At 44.5% G+C, this 22,655-nt stretch overlaps 1 protein-coding gene and 1 long non-coding RNA gene across 2 annotated transcripts; one reads left to right on the forward strand and one right to left on the reverse strand.

Annotated features, from left to right (window-relative positions):
• Window positions 1-6,494: 6,494 nt before the first annotated feature.
• LOC119028962 lies at window positions 6,495-10,785 on the reverse strand. The gene is made up of 4 exons (XR_005077862.1): window positions 8,875-10,785; window positions 7,988-8,155; window positions 7,639-7,756; window positions 6,495-6,954 (listed from the first exon to the last, which is right to left on the reverse strand). It is a non-coding gene; the product is annotated as an uncharacterized LOC119028962 (long non-coding RNA).
• A 3,971-nt stretch (window positions 10,786-14,756) lies between these two features.
• Window positions 14,757-16,325, forward strand: LOC119028951 (zinc finger BED domain-containing protein 4-like). The gene is made up of 4 exons (XM_037115433.1): window positions 14,757-14,996; window positions 15,307-15,526; window positions 15,625-15,774; window positions 16,013-16,325. Exons 1-3 carry the CDS (start codon window positions 14,766-14,768, stop codon window positions 15,672-15,674), a joined length of 501 nt encoding a protein of 166 aa, XP_036971328.1. The 5' UTR covers window positions 14,757-14,765; the 3' UTR covers window positions 15,675-15,774; window positions 16,013-16,325.
• The last annotated feature ends 6,330 nt before the right edge of the window (window positions 16,326-22,655 follow it).

A 22,655-nucleotide genomic window follows, 5' to 3' on the forward strand; every position in this document is an offset into this window, starting at 1 on the left:
GCATCAAACCTTGGTCTTACATCAGACTCAAATTCACTGTTAGCACACAGGTCGAATTGCATGGTATATTCATCATGACCCAGATTTATTTGCCACTACACTGTCCATAGGGGTTCCAAATGTTTTATGCAAATCGAACAGAAACACGGTGATGATGATGATGATGATGATGATGATGATGATGATGATTGTTTTACAACACGGCTAACTCCCTGCTACACTGGGATTACAGCCAAAAATAACACAGTAACAAACAACGCAACTACAACTGCCCAAAAACTTAATGAATTATTAACACACAAAACATGTAATAAGGCTACTCACTAACAAACTGCTTACTATATATGATCTATTTATCTCACATCAGCCACTGAACTTAATATGTTGTGTATATACATGGGAACTATACAATTGTACTGTGAGGTCACTGACGTTACTGTGTGACGTCATTAAGCCTCCCCTCTGCTCACGCAAGACTCAATCCACAGCTAACTTGCATAACGTGCCCTGATTTGCTACATTGCAAATCCTGATTGCACTACTTAGCGGTTTCATTTTCTCATGTTGATAACCTTGTTGACATCAAAGCAGGCCACTGACTGACATCACCCAGTGCGCTATCTGGTTTCCTCTTGCCAGCTGTAGGGGCTGATGGCTTCCAGTGGGGTGACAGCTGAATGTGAGCCCAACCCTGCTGGAGTCCTGGATACACAGCCGCTAGCTCGGCGGTAGCTTAGCTTGTTTGTTAGCTTTGCCGAAGACGCACACTACATTTTGACAATCTGTACGCAGTGCATTTAATTTAAAATAGCAATGACTACAATACAGTGAGATTCATAACTTCAGTATGAGTCTTGCCATAGCGCATTTACAGCAGTGACGTTCCTGTAATCAGATGGAGGGACGGCATACCATAGGAAACTGATGAACTGCTCCGCAGACCCTTGCGTCACTCTATGTTGTTCTACTCCCGCCCCCCAGCCAATCAGTAACCGAGGAAGTTGACGTTGCCTCATGACTGACAAATAAGAGGTGGAATGCAACAAACAGCAGTGTAGGATATACAATAAGCACGTGTAGTAGGAAGGAGTGTTAGATGGGTTTCAGCTGTGTGGCTCTATCCAGCCAATCACTGTGTGTTGGGGGGGGGCGAACCTTATAAAAGCAGGCTTGGGGCACCTGGGTGTCCTCTTGCCTGAAGGAGCCTGGGCTATGTCACTTTTCCCGGCACCCTTCACCTCCGCCTTCGCTTGGTTGCAGGTAGGCTGCCGCCGGCGGCGACTATAGTCTGGTTTCACGCTGTCCCTCCAGTTGTGTTCATGGTGGTTATTTTATTTCAGCGGCTCGTTTGGATATTGCAGCTGGTTGTGTGCTGCTTACTGTCTGCTGCTGGTTGCTGTGTAGCTGATCGCGTTGCTCCACACCATGCTTACCGTGACTGCCTGACCGGTATGTAGCACAGTGACTGTAGCTTCCTCCTCCAGCCACTGTAAGTTGCTAATATCTGTTCTTTTAATGTAGGATAAAGACACGTGTAACGGCACAGCAACCCTTAATCTGTAAGAAATCGCTTTGCTGCTTTGCCTCACCGCTAGCTGCATGCTTGCTGCTCAATGCTAGCTGCTTTGCTTTAAGTGGCGATCGCTTTGACTCATTGCTCGGCCTCACACTACTGCGGTCAAGCCAGCCGTCTCTCCCTTTTGCGAAGTCAAGCCAGCCGCTCCAACATTTCAACTGCTCTCATGTTACAGGCTTTACGGTAGATAGACAGCTGAGGTTGAGAAAGTCAGGTCGACTTCCGGTTTTCAGAATAAAACGTGGGTTTTTGAAAGGCAATGAAGAGACGTGTCAGTGTGATCCTGTAGTGGTTTTGAATCATGTCTCATGACCCAGACTCTACTGAAAAAATTGATGATCAGGAGTGTTGAAATGGAATAAAAACAGGTGTATCCCAACCTGCCAGTATGTTACTATGATCCTACACTGTTTTGGAGTCATTAGGTCACATGACCTGGAGGCTGTTGAGCTAAAATGCTAATACTGCATTAAACAATGTCTGTAAAATGTCAGAAATGTTAAAATGGAATAAAAAGAGGTGTATCTCAACCAGGCAATTGAGTACTGTGATTCTGCACCAATTTTGAGTCATTGGATCACATGACCTGGATGCTACTGAGCTAAAATGCTGATATTTATAATAAAAAAAAATATTCTAAAACTTAAAATGGAAAAATAAGAGGTGTATCTCAACCCCCCAGTGGCGTACTATGATCCTGCACTGGTTTGGGGTCATTAGGTCACATGACCCTGAAGCTATTGAGCTAAAATGCTAAAATTGATATTTAAAAATTAATATAAAATATTTCAAAACTTAAAATGGAAAAATAAGAGGTGTATCCCAACCCCCCAGTGGAGTACTATGATCCTGCACTGGTTTGGAGTCATTAGGTCACATGACCCAGAATCTATTGAGCTAAAATGCTAAAATTGATATTTAAAAATTATTTTAGTTCAATAGCTTCCAGGTCATGTGACCTAATGACCCCAAACCAGTCCAGGATCATAGTACTCCACTGGGGGGTTGAGATACACCTCTTTTTCCATTTTACGTTTTAGAATATTTTATAATTTTTTAATGTCAATTTTAGCATTTTAGCTCAAGAGCTTCCGGGTCATGTGACCTAATGACTCCAAACCAGTGCAGGATCATAGTACTCCACTGGGGGGTTGGGATACACCGGTTTTTATTCCATTTTAACACTCCTGATCATCAATTTTTCAGTAGCGTCTAGGTCATGTGACATAATGACTCAAAACCACTACATGATCACACTGACACGTCTCTTCATTGCCTTTCAACAACCCACATTTTATTTTGAAAACCAGAAGTCGGTCCACGCCATAGCATACTAGAGCTGACTTTCTCAACCTCAGCCGTCTATCTACCGTAAAGCCTGTAACACGAGAGCAGTTGAAATGTTGGAGCGGCTGGCTTGACTTCGCAAAAGGGAGAGACGGCTGGCTTGACCGCAGTCTCACACTGCGCTGACAGACTTTTAATTGGTGTGAATGCTGAAGCTTTTTAAGCACGTGTGCTTCTGTTTTTCTTTCATCTACCCTTCATAATTTTGGAAATATTAAGCTTTTTATGCAAAATTTTGCCCATTCATCCTTATGGGGATTTTTTTTTTCAGCATTCATTCAGCTATAACTTCAGCATACGTTCAGCTATTGAAATCGTTCAGCTATTAAAATGTTCAGCTTTTTAAGCTCTTTCAGCCTTGTGCTTTTCAGCCTTTCAACTTTTCAACATTTTCATAAATTCAGCTTTGTATAAACATTTTTTAACATTGCCGCAAATGGGGAAAGCTTCAAATCCTCGTCAAAAATCCTCGACTTTCAACCTCTTCTCCCTCATGCTTTGAGCGAGAGACAACATTCCAACTTTAAAAGAGTCACACAACCTTGAACTATTGGGCTTGTATTTAGTTTTTAAAAATATTGTACTGTTTTGAACTAATCACACTTAGTTTGAAGAACTTTTAGCCCGTCGTCTGACTTTATAATGGGTGTGTATTGCGTGAGCTAGAGTGCGTGACATCATCAACTGCTGCACCCCAGAGTGTAGAGCAGCTCCAAAAGTGAGAAAAAAAATTCTCTTCAGCTTGATTTTAGATCCCAAACCTTTTACTCAACATAGACAATGTATACATAGAAATGTAGGAAAACTTGTTGGCTTTCAGATCTCATATTAGATGTACGAGTTTGTTTTGGATGTGGAAGCCCTGGAGCGACAAGAAGTGAAGCAGCTGCCCCATAAGCCCCAATGTTAATTCTGAGCCTAAAGTTCTACAGGACAGCAGACGGTACCTGATTTGTCTCTCGCATTTGTGCCCTCATTTCTCACTTTCCAGAAATAAAAACCAGATGACCGAGATCAGCAATATCTCCTTTCACTCACCATATAGATGTTTTGACCCTAACTATTAACGTGTTTTCTAAAATCGCAGGGGTTTGTGAGGCATTTTCCCATTCATTCTTATGGGGACAGCGTGTGTATCTGCAGAATGCGTGTGTATTGCATCAGCTAGAGTGAGTGACACAATCACTTGATTGGAGAGCAGCTGGAACACTGGAGAAAGAATTCTCTCAGCTGGATTTGAATCCAACATCTTTTTACTTTACTTAGATGATGCAGCTATTTTAAGCTCTTTCTGTCTTTTAACTTTCAACTGATTCAGTGTTTTTTCACATTTTTAACCTCTTTCTGCCCTCTTGCTCTAGACCTTTTTAGCCTTTTCAGATATTCATCTTTCTGCCTTTTCAACTTTTCAGATATGAAAATGTTCACCTTAAAGTCTTTCAGCCCTCCTCAGCTTATCTGCCTTTTCATCTTTTAAAAATATTCATCTTTGTACCTTTGCCGCTTTTTTAAACATTTGGCTTCATGTTCCGCTACAGAAACTGTTCGACTATCAATATGTTCAACTTTTAAAGCTCTTTCTGCCTTTAACATTCCACTTTTTCAGTTTTTTTCTCACCTTTTTAAGCTCTTTCTGCCCTCTTATTCTACAACTTTTCGGCCTTTTCTGTCTTTTTTTTTTCTTATTTTCAACCTCTTTTGGCCCTCTTGCTCTACACCTCTTTAGCCTTTTCAGATGTTCATCTTTCTGCCTTTTCAACTCTAAACATTCCGCTTCATGTTCAGCTTTGAAAATGTTCAACTTTTTCAACTCTTTCAGCCCTCTTCAGTTTGTCTGTCTTTCCATCTTTTGAAAATATTCATCTCTCTGCCTTTTGAGCTTCTTTATACATTCAGCCTCATGTTCAGCTACAGAAACTGTTCAGCTTCTTATGCTCTTTCTGCCTTTAGCTTTTCAGCTTTCATCTTTTCGGCAGTACGTTCAGCAGATTTCACTTCGGCCTTCAGCATTCACACTATTTTCGCAGGAAATGCAAATTTTTCTAGCTCTATTTGATATTGTGTTAATTCTTAGGGATGTGATAAACTAAGTCCTGAATTCTTGTGTTTGTCATTAGTTGCATTTAATGTGTGCTCACCTGCTGTCCTGATTTCCCCCATTCAGGTGCTGAGCCTAGGGTGGTGGAGGTGTCCATCTTGTGTTTGGCACGTTATACTGAAATCAAATGTTTTGTACCCAGATATGCTGTCTCTGCCTCATTGTAAAACGGACCTGAGTGCACTGAAAAGTGATGCTTTGGATCAACTTAAAAAAACTATTGTAATTTGTTACACCTAAATTTTAGTTTTTTGCAAATTTTCTGATTTAAAATGTTTGTTTTCAGACAAAGCAAACATTATTCATTACAAAGACCATAAACTATGTGTTTGCTTTTTACAACTTTAATTTGGGAAAACCTAATTTACCATTACATCAATTTTACTTTGGAATAAACTAATTGAATTGCTGTAATTCTGTTACATGCATTCTTTTTTTTTAAATTCTCAAGTTAAATTTCTGATTCAGTACAAAGTGTTTTTTTAATTATACCATAATGTCTTTAGTCACAAGTATTACTTATACAATCTTTTTTGCCTTTTTAAAAACTGATAACCATAAACAAAATTTCATTCTGTATAATATAGGACTAGAATTCACTGATTCATAGATTCACTTGACAACTTAAAAGGGAAAATTCTCTTCAAAAAACTTTTTCATCAAGTGTCTGACACAAAAAATCAAACTTGTGTGTAAAATTTTGGTCTTCAACTTTTTAAATCTTATTTACATGCACTTGTTTCCAACAGTCAAATCAAAAAATCAAATCTTTGCTTTCCTTTGACAAACAAGGATACACACAGTTGCTAGGACTGCAATTACTAACAAAGGCAGTTCAAGGAAAACAATGATTCTGTTAAAGGGATATTCCAGTATGTCTTATCCATGTTCTAACACAACTTGACACCGAGTATGACCCCCCTCGAGAGATAAAGTTTGCGGACTGCTAGCTTGGGTAGTTTGAGCGTCAGAAACGACCGCACAATACACTGCAGTAAATGGGTCCAAGTATAAACCGCCATCAAAAAGCCACAAATAATGCTCAGAACAGCACCAAACAGAAAAGAAACAACTCACCACCTGAGAAGCCTCCTTGTTGTGGGGAAGCCCTGCGGGTCGATTACCGAGTGCAGTAGAGTCCCGCAGTAATGATATTCACTGAGCTGCAGAACTCTACTGCACTCAATCGCCTCACAGGGCTTCCCCACAATGAGCCTGCAGCTGGAGAGGTGAGTTTTGTTTATCTTTTCCGACAAAGCCGACAACGATATCAAATGTTTGATGCCTCGATATATGTGCTGGGACCCTGTTTCTAATGTTGCTGAAGTTTGGTGCTGTTCTGAGCATTAACTGTGGTTTTTTGATGGCGATTTAAACTTGGACCTGTTTACTGCAGTGTATTTTTGTGCAGTCGTTTCTGAGGATACTAAAACTACGTAAGCTAGCGGTCCGCAAACTTTCTCTCGAGGGGGGGGGGGGTCCTACTTGGTGTCACGGTGTGTTAGACCATGGATTAATCTTACACCGGAATATTCCTTTAATGGAGAATATCAGGGGTCATGCTAAATAACAGAAACAGCTTTGAATCCAAACAGGGTTTCATTTCTAATGCTGTCCAACCCCTTATTTAGAGCTTGACACTAAGACTGCACACTCTGCATGTCATTTTCTTTGGCTCTCTCCCTTGAATATTTTCTGCAGTGCATCGAACGTGTGTTTGAGCTCATCTGGATAGCTCAAGTTCAGAGCATATGAGGCCAAATAAGAGGGCACAACCATGTGCAACTGATGGCAGTTAATTTGGCACCTCCACACCATCAGTGATGATGCCTACGTCATGTGGTGGCTGTAATGGATCCTCCTCCTCTCTAAAGACAAACGCTGCCATCGTGCACTGGTGAAGCCGTCTTCTGGCATCATCATTCTCACCAACCTGACAAAAGACAAGAAAATTATTGTATAGACTACTCTGTATGTACGCACACAAGTCTGTCTCTCTTTTGTGTAGCAGGAAGTGATTTAATAATACAGCAGAAGACCAAAAGACTTTTTCTCTCAGCTGTAGTAAACTTGTAGCGGACAGTTTCTGCCTGTGATTTTAGATATTTTCCTTTGGAAGGATGCTGGGTTAGGGTTAGGGTTTGTGACACTCTGAGTGTTAGGTGAATAAGGAAAAGTAAGTACCATTTCTGTTGTACTTGCATTGTGTTTGTGTCAAATCTCATTAAATTCCATGTATTTCTTCAGTGCTAGATAAATATTTGTTATCATTGCATAGTTTTACAATTATGAGATTATGATGAGTGGCTTGTGTTTGGTAATGACAGTCAACTCGTCTGTTAATTCCAATAATTTGGACCTTATAACTCACCTTTTTGACTAATATTTATTGATATTGGGTTGTTAACCTGGTTACTACTGCTGTATTTGTAAATGAGATTTCTGTTAAATTATGTATGTCAGGATCATAATGTTGAATAATATGATTATTATTGAATCTAGGAGCTAGCAACAGCTTCAAAAAGGTTATAATAGCCGTGACATTTTTTTAAAGATAGTTAGACACACACACTCAGGATTGTCTAAAGCTTTAGTGAATAAATGCCAAACTTCTTACCAGAAACTCCTTGATGAGTTTTTGTACATCTTCCCCAAGGTAAAGGTTGAGGCACTTCAGCAGACACTCTCCTTAGGCTAAACAATGCAAAATCATGCTGTCGACCTATGCAACTTGACTGAAGATGCAAACACAAAAATGCATCAATGGGAACGTGGGCTTACAGTAATTGTCCAGTAATCAAACAAATGGTTTGCGTAAACATCAAGATGCACATTGTACTTCTTTCAAAATGTAATCTAACTCCACAATCAAATGTGAAGACAATGACACATTAACACTATTGCTTCTATTGATAATGTTACTATTTATGCGATGTAAGGTGAGTTTTGCGGTATTAAGTACATACCTGATCAAGAACTTTCAGCACATCCTGGGTCTTCTGACAGCTCCTCCCTTGTTCCTGATGATCTCAATCAGCTTGCTGTGGTGCTTGTCCAAGGAAGCCAGAAATCGTGGTTGAAGTGGAACAGTAGTAATTCTCATGAATTCAGCATTGATGTTGTGGTGGAAATTTCTGTCAATAAAAGAGTAAAGTCAGATCTGTCTTTTCTGTAAGTTTAATCCAACCATCTGCAGATGGACTCACCACGCAGTCAAATTCATGAGCTGAGTGAATGAGCCCAGAGTAAAGGAGTGTTCACAATTTATACACAGATAACAACAAGGTCAGGGGAAGAGACAAGCACTCTCGGCGCCAGCAGTGATTAAGCTACACACATACGTACATACGACTATCCCAATCAGACAGGCTTCTCATCGACACAAGACATAAAGTTAAAACTTCATGACGCATGACCTGGGACTCTGTGCGAAGCATAAAATTATCAGACAAAACATGAGACAAGAAGGCGACTTTCTGAGTTTTGGCTGGTTCGTGACTCTATTACAATCATATAGGGCAGAGGTTAGGTGTTCATACATTTGCATAAGATATCAGTCACATGAAGCAAGTTAGATAAATGTTTTTAATAAATCATATTCAACAAAATAGTTCAAAATTCATCAACCCATAATGAAAGGGAATTTTCCCATCACAATCTTTAGAAAACAAAATATCACATATGTAAGTTATGACATTGCATTAAAACTCTGTGGTGTAATTTTTGTGACTGCTTCTTTTTTTTTTTTTTTTTTTTTTTTTTTTACAGGTTTCATATAATAGGAGATATTAATATAATTTAATTTACAGGCCACCACTGAGCTTTTGCTATTGATTGAAAAAAATGAATTTACCTCATCCACTGTAAACAATGCAGGCTATCTCTCTTTCACCTCCTCCACTCCTGATTCCTTTGCCTTTTTCCTGCCTTTGCAGTGAAAAGGTCTTGTCCATTTTGTTCTTTATCACTGCACGATTGTTTCGCTTCCTCACTTCTGTCAAAAGTGACAGTCTCTCCAGTTGGAATGTCAGGTATGTGGTTGGCTTCTCCTCTCCTAGGTCTCTTGACTTTTTTTGCAGGCAATGTATCATCTGGAGCTTTGGATTTCAGCACATCCGATGCCCTTCAGCTGAGTACAGTAGTTGCCCATTTTCGTCTTCAGCCTTTGTTTCCATCCGTAGCAACCATTGTATGAACTGAGTTCACAGAGGCACGGATGCTTCTTAATTAGCACTTCAGCTACATCACTAAAGTCAGCATCTGTTGGGTACGGTTTGTACTTGTAAATCTCTTCGGCTACCTTTCTCAGAATGTCTGATAATGTCTTAGGACTTGGAGTCAATGGTGTCTTGGAGGAGATATACACTGCATTTCCCTTCTCTAACTGGAGCTCAGTAGCATATCATAGGAGAATGTTGGGATGGGAAACTCCTTTGGCCACATCTGGGTTCTTGTAGAGATAGAGCTTGAGGGCAAGGACAGGAGCTCTGTGTCATCGGTTTCAGTGGACACCAAATCATCACAGACAGGGATGGTTTGGCCATCATCAGTTGGTGGAATGACCTTGATAGTTGCAAAATCTTCAAGTTCAGCAGTAGATGTCAAGTTCACTAGCGTATCTCCAAAGTCTCTGTCTTGGTACTGCAGTCTAATTTTGCAATTTAATCCACACACTTTCCTCACTTGATTGATGAGTTCCTCCACTGTCTCTGGAATACCACCAGGCAGAATTAGCTTCCTGGTGTCATCAGGATTCAAGATAACCCTAAGCTTAGCTGGCCTTCTCTCCATCGTGTCAGTCCACCCAAAAGTATCTAGTAAAAATGAGAGTAAAAAAAATAATAGTATTAGTTGTAGTACATAATTGGCCACAACATAGATCTTATTTTGCCAAGAACAGGACATTCTTGGCAAAATGTATTTTTTCTGACAATTAAACTGATAAAACAAAAGCTCCTTTTAAAGAATTCTACATTTCCAAACCTACACCCATTCGTATACAACCTTATGCATGTATATATCTCTTCAGAGAGATGATGTGCCGTCCACCAACCATGTAGTGAGTCAGAGGGTAGGGATCAGTCATTTCTTGTATCCCAACAAGCTGTAGTTGTTTATTGGTGGATATGACCAAGTCATAAGCTCGATAATGCTCTAGGTGCCAGGCATCCAGTTTTTTGATGATGAAAATTAGTGTCTCTTGTAGAACCATCATATGAACTATCTCACAAAACTCTGGAAGTCCAGCCAGAGACCCATGGGCTACCACCATTCCAGTCCTGTAGTTACAGTCGTTGTAGGATACATTTTTTGCAAGGTTCACAGTGTCCATATGTCGGTGTTTCTCTTTGACTGCTAGTGCAATATCTTGATTGATAACATCAAGGGAAAGGGTTGAAACGTCAGTAACCTCCAAAGATGGTTTAGAAAATTCAGACATGTGCAGATTATATGCAGTCTGAAATTGGTGCCTCTGGGCTAATGAACTCAATACCTTTTTATAACAGTTCTTATGACAGATCACTCTTTTGAAAAAGCTATGTTTGGCTTCATATCTCATAGTGCAACCAGGGGGCCAAACTGGCGTATCAACTGGGAATAATGCTCCAGAAAATGATGTTTGGGCCGTATTCTTTCGTGGGAGAAAACCTCTTGGAATACTGCCCTGTGTTCAGATATCTTGAAGTCTAAATAAGAAATAGAGTCCTCAGTATGAAGAGGTGCAACAGCAAGTTCTACTATGTCCTTTAAATCACACAGGACCTGCCATGCTGGTTCGTTTGAAGGAACTCCAATCAAGAGAGGAAGAAATCTCAACAGGCTCCAATTCTCATGTGCATTTCCTCCAATCGTTCTTTTTGTAGCAGAGGTGAGGGGCACAAGATGGGGGCGGTTTGTCTTATCAGTCCACTTAAATGGAAATGTTATTGCTTCATTCAAATTTGCTAATGTAAAATATTTTTTGGAAATTAGCACAGTAATACAAAGAGCAATCTCATCAGGAATAATTCCTTCAAACAGATCATGAGCTGAGGGAAAACTCTCTGTCACACTGAAATTGTCAATCTGAAAATGACAGATTTTCAGACAGCACACACTTTTTACACCAAAATGACAATCCAATGAATTTTCTTCAATAGCTTTAAGATGAGAAGTATGAATTTCCTTGCTTCTTAAACAAAATGCTCCAGACCTGACCTCTGTTGTTTGAATGTCTACATTTTCTGCTGTACAGAACCTGCAAACATATTGACCTAAAAAATTTTCCACAAAGCTTGCCAAACTGTGCGCGCCGAGATTGTCTGCCACTACACAATGAACAAACCCTTTTATAGTTTTCCCCAACTTGGCAATAAACAGTCCTTCTTGTTGTAAGGTCATCTATCAATGACTTCAGTAAACTCTCAAAATCATAGCACTTAACATCCTCACTACGAATAAGTGCAGCTAAATATATATTAGTGATGAGTGAAAACTAGCAGGCAAGTTCCCCAATGTCCAATATACCCCACAGATTTTGTATTTTTTTCTTGAAGTACCGAGGGGGTTGCAGATTTCAAAGTCGTCGATGTACAAAATAAGTGACATAGCACACTCTTTTGACAAGTGCACATTTTCTTTATACTTAATACCATCATAAAAGCATCTATACTGCATTTTATCAGACTGAATTTGATGGGGAGATTTCAAATTGATAAATCTAAAAAACTTTGACAACTGAGGATCTGCTGTAAAGATTTTAGTAAAGAGATGTATTGAAAAGATATTTTGTTTTGGGAATCAAGAACAAATTCTGTGGGTTCTACAGATTTAAAATGTTTTTTGTACTACGTCTTTCGCTTCCAGGCAGTGGAAAGTGGGCCACGACTACTAAAAGCTGCTGTGATTGGATTCGACTTGCAAATAGTAGATGCTAGCTCTTGCACAATAATCTCATCTACTTGATAATTTTCATTCTGTAAGTGCTGAGATATGGTTTGATGAACAAGGGGGACAGAAGCAGTGCCAAGTAAATAGTTAAACTCTTGTAAAAGTTCATCAACAGCAACACTGGAGACAAGATAGATATGTTCAAGCTTCAGTAAGGGTGAAGCAACTTTGAGCTCTGCATTATGTGCCAAATCATTTAAATCATCCAGGTCCTCTCTACTTGAATCTGAGGGCTCATTATCAATCTGGACACTGTCATGGCTTTCGACCGAAAGACCTCCGCTTAACCCCTGTTTCACAAGTATTTCAGGCTTCAAGTCATTTACTGTGTAATTGTTATGATTTCTGCTTCTGTGACTTCTAAATGAACCATAAATATTTGTTCTGTACGAACAACCCTTAAACACACAATCAACCGTTTCACTGTTTTTCAGATGCTGAGCTATATGTTGAAAATAGTCTGTTAAATTTGAACGTTCATTGATGTGGAGACATTTTAATGTGGTCAAGTCAATTTGTGATGATGGCTGATGAGATTTTGACAAGTGGGTCAAAAGTGCCTTCCAAATTTTGCAGGTGCATCCATCCATCTTCTTCTGCTTATCCAGTACCGGGTCGCGGGGGCAGCTGTCTGAGCAGGGACACCCAGACTTCCCTCACCCCGGACACTTCCTCCAGCTCTTCTGGGAGGATCCCAAGGCGTTCCCAGGCCAGCTGGGAGACATAGTCGCTCCAGCGTGTCCTGGGTCTTCCCCGGGGTCTCCTCCCAGCAGGACATGCCAGGAACACCTCCCGAGGAAGGCGTCCCGGGGGCATCCGAAACAGATACCCGAGCCACCTCAACTGGCTCCTCTCGATGTGGAGGAGCAGCGGCTCTACTCCGAGCTCCTCCCGGGTGACAGAGCTCCTCACCCTATCTCTAAGGGAGCGCCCTGCCACCCTGCGGAGGAAACTCATTTCAGCCACTTGTATCCGGGATCTTATTCTTTCGGTCATGACCCAAAGTTCATGACCATAGGTGAGGGTAGGAACGTACATTGACCGTTAATCGAGAGCTTCACCTTTCGACTCAGCTCTCTCTTCGCCACGACAGACCGATATAACGACCGCATTACTGCGGCCGCCGCACCGATCCGCCTGTCAATCTCACGCTCCCTCCTTCCCTTACTCGTGAACAAGACCCCAAGATACTTAAACTCCTCCACCTGAGGCAGTAGCTCTCCCCCAACCCGGAGGGGACAAGCCACCTTTTTCCGGTCGAGAACCATGGCCTCGGATTTGGAGGTGCTGATTCTCATCCCAGCCGCTTCACACTCGGCTGCAAACCGCCCCAGGACATGCTGGAGGTCCCGGCCCGAAGGAGCCAACAAAACCACATCATCCGCGAAAAGCAGAGATGAAATCCTGTGGCTCCCGAACCAGATCCCCTCCGGCCCGTGGCTGCGCCTAGAAATTCTGTCCATGAAAATAATGAACAGAACCGGTGACAAAGGGCAGCCCAGGTCAACAGCTCCCCACCCCCACTGTAAAGAGTGTTGGTGGAGAACTGCTTCCCCCTCCTGAGGCGCCGGATGGTTTGCCAGAATTTCCTCGAGGCTGACCGATAGTCCTCCTCCATGGCCTCTCCAAACTTTTCCCAGACCTGAGTTTTTGCTTCTGCGACTGCCCGTGCTGCCGCTCGCCTGGCCTGCCGGTACCCGTCAGCTGCTTCAGGAGTCCCCCGGGCCAACCAGGCCCAGTAGGACTCCTTCTTCAGCTTGACAGCATCCCTTACTTCCGGAGTCCACCACCCGGTTCGGGGATTGCCGCCACGACAGGCACCGGAGACTAGGGTTGTACCGATCCGATCACGTGACTCGGAAATCGGGGCCGATCACGCAACTGAAGACTCGATCGGGACTCGGACGTTACGACCCGATCAGAGATCGGTTTTATATATATTTATTTAGTCATTATTTGTATTAGATTGTTGATATATGGGCTATTGGTGATTCAAAAAAATAAAAAATAAAATGAGTATTTACTACCACCGTTTACGGCATGCGCATGTGCAGAAGACCAGCATGCTAGTTTGTTTTGAAGCGGAGTGGCGAGTTGTGGCGCACCATGTCTGCTGTGTGGAAGTATTTTAAAGTATGTGAGGAGAACGATGCAGTCGCAAACTGTCAAATTTGCAAAGTTGGAATATCGAGGGGTGGTAAGGACAAAGCGTCGTTTAATACCACAAACTTAATTCGGCACTTAAAAAACAAACACCCGGCCGAACATGCGGAGTTTATGCAAACAATCAAGCCGAAAACTAGCCACCAGCTCACAGTGGTAGAGGCTTTTAAGAGGACGGAGAAACTGCCCCATGACAGCGAAAAGTCGAGAAAGTTAACCCAAAAAATTGCTGAAATGATAGCAATGAGTGACCAGCCACTCTCCCTGGTAGACGACCCGGGTTTTAGAATGCTTATGGAGTACATGGAGCCAAGGTACGAAATGCCGTCTCGACGCCACGTGACGGAAAAGGCCCTACCAGCGCTCCAGAAAAAAATTATCGACAAGTTAATTGTCCTACTGAAAGATGTGCCTGACGTCGCATTCACCACAGATATCTGGAGCTCGTCTGTGTGCCCCATGTCCCTTCTAAGCCTCACTGCTCAATGGATAAACTCCAGCTTTGTGTTATGCCGTGCGACTTTGCACGCGCATGAATTTCGAGGCTCCCACACAGCTGAGCGCATCCAGCAGGAGATTGAGAAGATGCTGAACAACTGGGGAATAGAAAAAAAACGAGTTCATGTCATTTTGCGTGATAATGCCGCAAATATGAAGAGAGCCATGCTGGACATGGGAGTACAGAGTCTGGGCTGTGTGGCGCACACATTACAACTTGTCGTGCACGAGGGACTGCTATCCCAGCGCAGCGTCACAGACACACTGGCAAACGCAAGAAAGATAGTCGGCCATTTCAAGCACTCCCCTCTGGCCTACTCCCGTCTGGAAGATATCCAGGTGGACTTGAACATGGGTGTCAAGCGTCTGCAGCAAGATGTGCAGGTGAGATTCCTCTTTCCATTTGTATATTTATTTTTAATCCTCTATTATTTATTTCCATGCACTTTTAGTAATAAATAAATACCTCTGCACCTGTCTTGCCAACACTGTTTCTTTGTTATAGTCATGGTCAACTTTATTTATAAGGCACATTTAAAAACTACATCAGTTGACCAAAATGCTGAATACTAATAAATAATAACCCCATAGCCAAGCTAGAGTATATCCACTGCACAGCCATAATAGTTCTCTGCACAAAAATAAAGTGAATGAAAGCACATGATTAATGATATCTTATATTTATTATGTGCAGACAAGATGGAATAGCAGCCTCTACATGCTGCAGAGTCTGTTAGAACAAAAACGGGCTCTCAGTGTGTATGCTGCTGAACGCACTCTACCAGCGACACTGACTGCTCACCAGTGGGAGCTGATGGCGAAGACAGCAGAGGTGCTTGTTCCCTTTGAAGAGCTGACCAGGGATGTGAGCAGAGAGACTGCATCTGCAGCTGACGTGTTGCCTGCCATTACAGGTAATTTTTTATTTATCATTTTGAATTGTAACATTTTTGTTAGTTGAAACAAACCATCATCCCTTCATTCATTCATTCATTCATTCATTAGTCCTCAGACGTGTTCTCTCGAGAGAGGAAGAGCAAGACCAGGGAATCAGGACAATGAAGAGGGCTCTCCTTGAGGCAGTGGAGAAACGCTTTGCAAATGTGGAAACAGAGCCACTCTTCTACATGGCAACTCTACTCGACCCCAGATACAAAGATGGGCAAGTACAGTTAAATTAAAATGGACCTTTTGTGCAACATGTGATCACTATAAATTCATCACCACACACTAGAATTAAGCCAATACTTTATTTCCCTTTCAATGTAGAGTTTTACTGTTAGATTTTTACTTATATATTTGAGTCCATCTGTAATTTAATTGCCTATGCTGTGCTATGTGGTGTGTCTTTCTTAGGTTGTTTTGAATTGTGTGTAATTTATCTATTTATCTATTTTTAGTTTCTTCACCAAGTCAGCCCACCTGGCGCATGCCAAAGACCACCTCATCGAGGAGGTAGCAAAGAAGATGGAGGAGAGGAGGGCCACCACCAGCAAAGAGCCAGAGGCAGCAGAGCCAGTGAGCAAGTCCCCACGTCGTGAAGGAAGCAGCAGCCTGGCAAGCACCTTTGATGAGTTGCACTATGTTCTAATGTGAAGAGTATTTTTTCTGTTTTGACCGGAGAATGTTCAAGCACTGCTTGCATGCAAAATTGTGTGTGATGTGTTGTGTATGTTACTTATTAAAATATAATAATAAATAAGGGACACCTTGGATAGTTTTCTTCAATCTTTTTCATTTTTTAAATGTATTATAAGAGTATCGGATCGGGACTCGGTATCGGCAGATACTCAAATGTCAAAGGACTCAGACTCGGATCGGGGGCAAAAAACCCTGATCGGAGCATCCCTACCGGAGACCCTACGGCCACAGCTCCGGACAGCCGCGTCAACAATAGAAGTGGAGAACATGGTCCATTTGGACTCAATATCCCCAGCCTCCCTCGGGATCAGGTCCAAGCTCTCCCGGAGGTGGGAGTTAAAGACCTCTTTGACAGAGGGTTCTGCCAGACATTCCCAGCAGACCCTCACAATACGTTTGGGTCTGCCAGGTCTGTCCAGCTTCCTCCCCTGCCAACGGATCCGACTCACCACCAGGTGGTGATCACTTGACAGCTCAGCCCCTCTCTTCACCCGAGTGTCCAAGACATACGGCCGGAGGCCAGATGACACGACCACAAAGTCGATCATTGACCTCCGGCCTAGGGTGTCCTGGTGCCATGTGCACATATGGACACCCTTATGCTTGAACATGGTGTTCATTATGGACAAACTGTGACTAGCACAGAAGTCCAGTAACAAAACACCACTCTGGTTCAGATCGGGGAGGCCGTTCCTCCCAATCACACCCCTCCAGGTAACACTGTCGCTGCCCACGTGAGCGTTGAAGTCCCCCAGAAGAACGACGGAGACCTCGGTTGGAGCACTCTCCAGTACCCCTCCCAGGGACTCCAAGAAGGCCGGGTACTCTACACTGCTGTTCGGCCCATAAGCCGAAACAACAGTGAGAGACCTATCCCCAACCCGAAGGCGCAGGGAAACGACCCTCTCGTTCACTGGGGTAAACTCCAACACATGGCGGCTGAGCCGAGGAGCTATAAGCAAGCCCACACCAGCTCGCCGCCTCTCACCGCGGGCAACTCCAGAATAGAAGAGAGTCCAGCCTCTCTCAAGGAGTTCAGTTCCAGAGCCCAGACTGTGTGTAGAGAAGAGCCCGACTATCTCTAGTCGGTACCGCTCAACCTCTCACACCAGCTCAGGCTCTTTCCCCCCCAGTGAGGTGACTTTCCGTGTCCCCATGGCTAGAGTCACCATCCGGGGATTGGGTCGCCGGGGCCCCCGCCCACTACTGCCACCCAAATCACACCGCACCCACCCCTTCTGAACCCTCCTGCGAGTGGTGAGCCCACAGGAGGGCGGGCCCAGCCGGGTCCCGTGGGCTAAGACCCGGCCACCAGGCGCTCGCCTGCGAGCCCCAACCCCAGGCCTGGCTCCAGGGTGGGGCCCCGGTAACGCCGATCCGGGTGACGTACGCGTCCTCGATTTTATCTCTATCATTAGGGGCTTTTGAACCGATCTTAGTCTGACCTGTCACCTAGGACCTGTTTGCCTTGGGAGACCCTACCAGGAGCATTAAGCCCCGGACAACATAGCTCCTAGGATCATTCAGGTGCTCAAACTCCTCCACCACGATAAGGTGCCGGTTCAAGGAGGAGCGTTTAAATGGATGCATGGGTAGGAATGGTGGCGTCCATAATGTCTGTGCTCAAGCTTGTAATGTTTAAGAAGCTCAGATCTTCATGAGACAGAAGCGCCACAGTCTTTGCATTTCCACATTCATTGGAAGACTAGAAAAGAAAAGCAATTAATAAAATGCCACATGGTAGATGGTTCAATTTAATTTAATCTAACGAAACAGTTGTTTGTTATCAAGTTACTTCTTCAGAAGGAAAGAAACACCCCTAAGAGCTAGTAGTTATTAATTTCATTATATTAATTCAGAGTATTTTAAAACTAGTATTGAAATGTAAATCTTATGAATTAACCACACCATCCTGAAAATCTGCAGACACTGCTATAATTCAACAGCTGGCATAAGTGCATGGCCATAGTGTATGAAACACAACAAAACTGATTTATTTCTTGCCAAAATAACTGCAATCAATCTTTTAACTGAAATGTTTTCCTTCAATTTTTAACATTAAAACTGTATGAAATTATTTTCCTTTTTTATTGTTATTGTCTGATGAAACTGAAGTTATTTCTGTCTGCAATTAGTGAAATATAACAAATAAAATAACTTCCACAGTTGTTCATTTATGTACTTACCAACTGCAATCTTTTCAGGAGCAAACCTGCAAACAGAAATGAAAGATTTCACATTTAGTTTTTTGTTGGGACAGTTAGTATTCTCCATGATTGTCACTACAGACTCCAATTTCTTAAACCTTAGGCATTCTGGTATTGTACTATACTGGATTATACTGACAGATGAGAGAATGGAATTATAAACCTTTCCTCTTCTGTGGATCCTTTGATTTTGGGTCACACTGAATGAATAAAATATTGTCTGCCATTTGTTTTACTCTGCACACTATTTTATTTTGGGACTGCCTATCAGCGAACAAATAGTCCCACATGTGCTCCCTGCCTAGCATTCAAACAGCCAATCATATCCCTGAATGCTCCCTGCCAGGCAAACAGCCAATCATCTCACAGCTGAGAAATTCGGTTGCAGCACCAAGCCGTGTGTGTGTTTTCCATCGGTGGCAACTAATTAAAAAGCGCAGAATAGGGCATCGCAACAGTAAATTTACAATGAACTCCCTCACAAAATCACACTCCTTCTCTGCTCCCCCTCCCCCCTCCTGCAGCTACCTGCGTTCACACACCTACAAAATGTATTCATTGACTGTCTCAAATTACAATTACTCGACATTCCTCTAACCCAGCGAGGAGTTCCCTTTCAGTCTATTCACTCGGTACAACACATATAGTGTGGGATATCACGCCCCCACGTGGCCTGACTGAAGACACCTCTATTTACGCCTTTACGACAGATGACCTGTGGTGACGTATGTGCGGCCCCGCCTGCACATATATACGTGCACCGCCACAGTCATCCTTCAGTTCTTACGCTCTTCACCTCGCTAAGAACACCTCACAGAGTCAGGCTAACTAGCTGCTGCCAGTTAGCTTGGTCTTGTTGTGGCTACTGCCAGAAATACTCGAAATTAGCTTAACTGTCCCTGTTGGTGTTAGCCGCGGGCTACCCGTGAAGCGCAAATTTCGTCTGCTTTGTTTTGTGTCTCGATATGAGCACGCAGGTCAAGTTGGAGTGGAGAGAGTCCTGGGAAAGACAGCCATTGCACGGCACGACCCCCTCCTCTCCAATTCGCTGCCCGGGCTAACCTCTTACCATGAGGACGATGACGTGCTAGACATCGGCCTGGATGTGCAAGGCTTATCGGAGGATGAACAGGAGCCGCTGTCGTCGGGTCAGCACGCCGCTGCTGCTGCGTCGATTGACCAGGTCGACACATCCTTCCTCTCACTGTGCTGCCGTGCAGCTGAGAAACTGGATGTGGACTGGCCCTCTACTCGACTGGCTCAGAAGCCATCACGGTTCTCTGGGTTTTTCCTTCCCCCCGAACGACTCTCAGGAATAACCTGCCTATGTTCCCTGATTTTGTCGCGGAGCTCACCCGACATGGAGCAAACCACTGTCTACCCGCGCCACGGTGCCCGGCTATGGACAGTTTTTGGACCTGGATGGATGGATGGAGCTGAAAAGGCTGGTTTGGTCAACCCTCCGCCGATGGAGGCGTCCCTGGCCCCGGCCCAAAACCATGGTGTCAGCGGCCCCACCATGCTCCCATCCAAACACTGTAGGTTCTCCGCGTCTCAGTTGGAGAAGATTTACCGGACACAGGCAACCATGGCCCGTGCACTGAGCTATGTGTCTGGCGGAGCTCGGGTCACGTATGCCTCCTGACAGTCCACTGTCCCCTCTCCTTAACGAGGTTAGGATCGCCACGGATTATATCCTCCGAGTGTCCCGCTGTGCAGCGCTCTCCATGGAAAGAGGGATGGCTTCCACGGTGGTGGCGCAGACGCACCTGTCGCTGACTCTCTCCGACGTGCAGGACAGGGACAGGGCTGTCTATCTGGATGAGCCAGTGTCAGCTGATGGTTTGTTTGGACAGTCGCTCGACGCCATCCAAGCTAAGTTTGAGCTGAGGAAGATAAAAACCGAGGCTCTGAGCAGCATCATCCCCAGACGTGATGCTAAGCCCAAACAGCCAGCCACCCTACACAAACCAGCACCACCTCCTCCTCCCAAGAGGTCTGCGATGCCGGTGAGGTCAGGACCCCAGCCGATGAAGCAGCAAGCACCTGTCTGAACCCACGCTCCTCGGCTTGGAGCAAGGGTCCGCCACTGGGCCTCCAGAAGGGCTCAGTGCCAAGGAGGAAGAAGCTGCAGTCATCCTAGCTTCGGGATCATCTCGAGAGGGGTTTCAGCAGCAGGGAGACACTGCTGCCCCTCAGATGTCGCCGCCAAAAAGGCTGCCCTTACGTTCTGTTCAGGGGTCAAGTCCCGAGAGGCGCTGCACTCCCCTAACACAGTCTCCCAAGCACAACCCCCCCACACACACAAATGCTCCAAAAATGGTGCCTGTTCACTGTGTGAACGTTATAGTTGTGCATTTATTGAATTCAATCAAGATTTCATTTTGTTCTCAAAACACTGCAAATCAAATAAACCGGAGCAGACCACTGCTGCTGTTCCCCCCCGGCACGACAGAGGGCGAAAGCTCCTCCCCCACAGTCCTGCAGGTCAGTCGGCTAGCTGTTCACCTTCCTCGGTGGCGCGCATGCGCAGTCTCACCTTGGGTAGAGAGAACCGTTGCCATGGGTTACCGTTTACAGTTCGGGGCCCGGCCGCCTCGTTTTCACTCTGTAATAAACACAGTTGTACAAGGCGAAGCTGCAGCAGTTCTGAGGGAAGAAATAAACAGCTTGTTGAACAAGAGAGCGATACGAGTTGTTCCTGCTTTAGAAACCAACAAAGGTTGGTACAGCTGTTATTTCGTTGTTCCGAAGAAAGATGGAGGGCGCCGTCCTATACTAGATTTGCGAGTGTTAAACAAATACCTACGAACTTACAAGTTCAAAATGCTCACACTCAGACAGCTACTGAGCGCGATCAGACTGGGAGATTGGTTTACAACTATCAATCTGACAGACGCTTACTTTCATGTAGCGATTCACCTGGACCACAGGCAGTTTCTAAGGTTTGCATTCGAGGGCACAGACCTACGAATACCTGGTGCCGCCGTTCGGCTTGTCACTCGCCTCCCGAACATTCACCAAATGTGTCGAGGCGGCGTTAGCTCCGCTCCAGGAGAAAGGTGTTCGCATATTAGCCTATCTGGACAATTGGGTTATTATTGCGAGCTCCAGGGAGCGAGCAGCGGCTCAGCTGTCACTGATCCTGTCGCACATCCAAACACTGGGCTTCTCAGTAAATCTACAGAAAAGCTCACTGACCCCGAGTCAGCAGTTTTCTTTCCTCGGGTTGGAAATATGCTCCGTTTCAAGCCAAGCACGTCTGTCAGAGCACCGGGTGGCCACGTTTCACCGCTGCCTCGCTCAATTTCAGTTGGGACAAAAACTGCGTTTCCGCTCGGGCTGTTAAAGATGCGAGCGTTTCAACGCTGGACTCACTCTCATTGGCTGTGTGTGCCGCGTCACCTCCAGAGGAGGCTGACGATAACTCAGTCTTGCATGTCGGCTCTTCTCCCGTGGAGGGAACCCGGTTTACTACAACAAGGGTCCCTTATAGGGAGGGTGTCTTGTCACAAGGTGGTGTCCACAGACGCATCCCTGAGGGGTTGGGGGGCTCTGTGTGAAGGCGCAGCAGTGAGAGGGGTTTGGACGCCAGCACAATGCAGGCTCCACATCAACCACCTGGAGCTATTAGCGACCCTTTTAGCTCTAAAGCATTTTCGTCCCGTGCTGACAGGCCTGATCAGGACGGACAACACGACGGTGGTTTCCTATATAAACAAGCAGGGAGGGACACGCTCCCTTCCCCTGTTAAAACTGTCTCACTCTCTGTTGCTGTGGTGCAGTGCTCATTTTCTGTCTCTCAGAGCCACACATGTTCCAGGGCACTTAAACCTGGGGCCACACCTTCCCTCCAGGGGAGGTCCTCTTGTGAGGGAGTGGAGATTACACCTGCTGGTGGTGGCTCAGATATGGGACCGCTTCGGCAGGGCAGAAGTGGATCTGTTTGCCTCCAGAGCAAATACCCACTGCCCCCTGTTCTTTTCCATAACAGACCACAACGCCCCCCTGGGAATGGATGCACTAGCGCACACATGGCCCAACACGCTGCTGTATGCATTTCCCCCCAGTGGAAATGATTTTGTCTGTTCTGGAGAGGGTGTGCCAGCAGGGGCTCTCCCTGATCCTGGTGGCTCCTCGTGGTATGCAGAGATAATCTGTCTGCTGGTGGCAAGGCCTTGGCAGCTCCCTCTTC

This window comes from Acanthopagrus latus, chromosome 1 (genome assembly GCF_904848185.1).
Source record: "Acanthopagrus latus isolate v.2019 chromosome 1, fAcaLat1.1, whole genome shotgun sequence".
NCBI lineage: Eukaryota > Metazoa > Chordata > Actinopteri > Spariformes > Sparidae > Acanthopagrus > Acanthopagrus latus.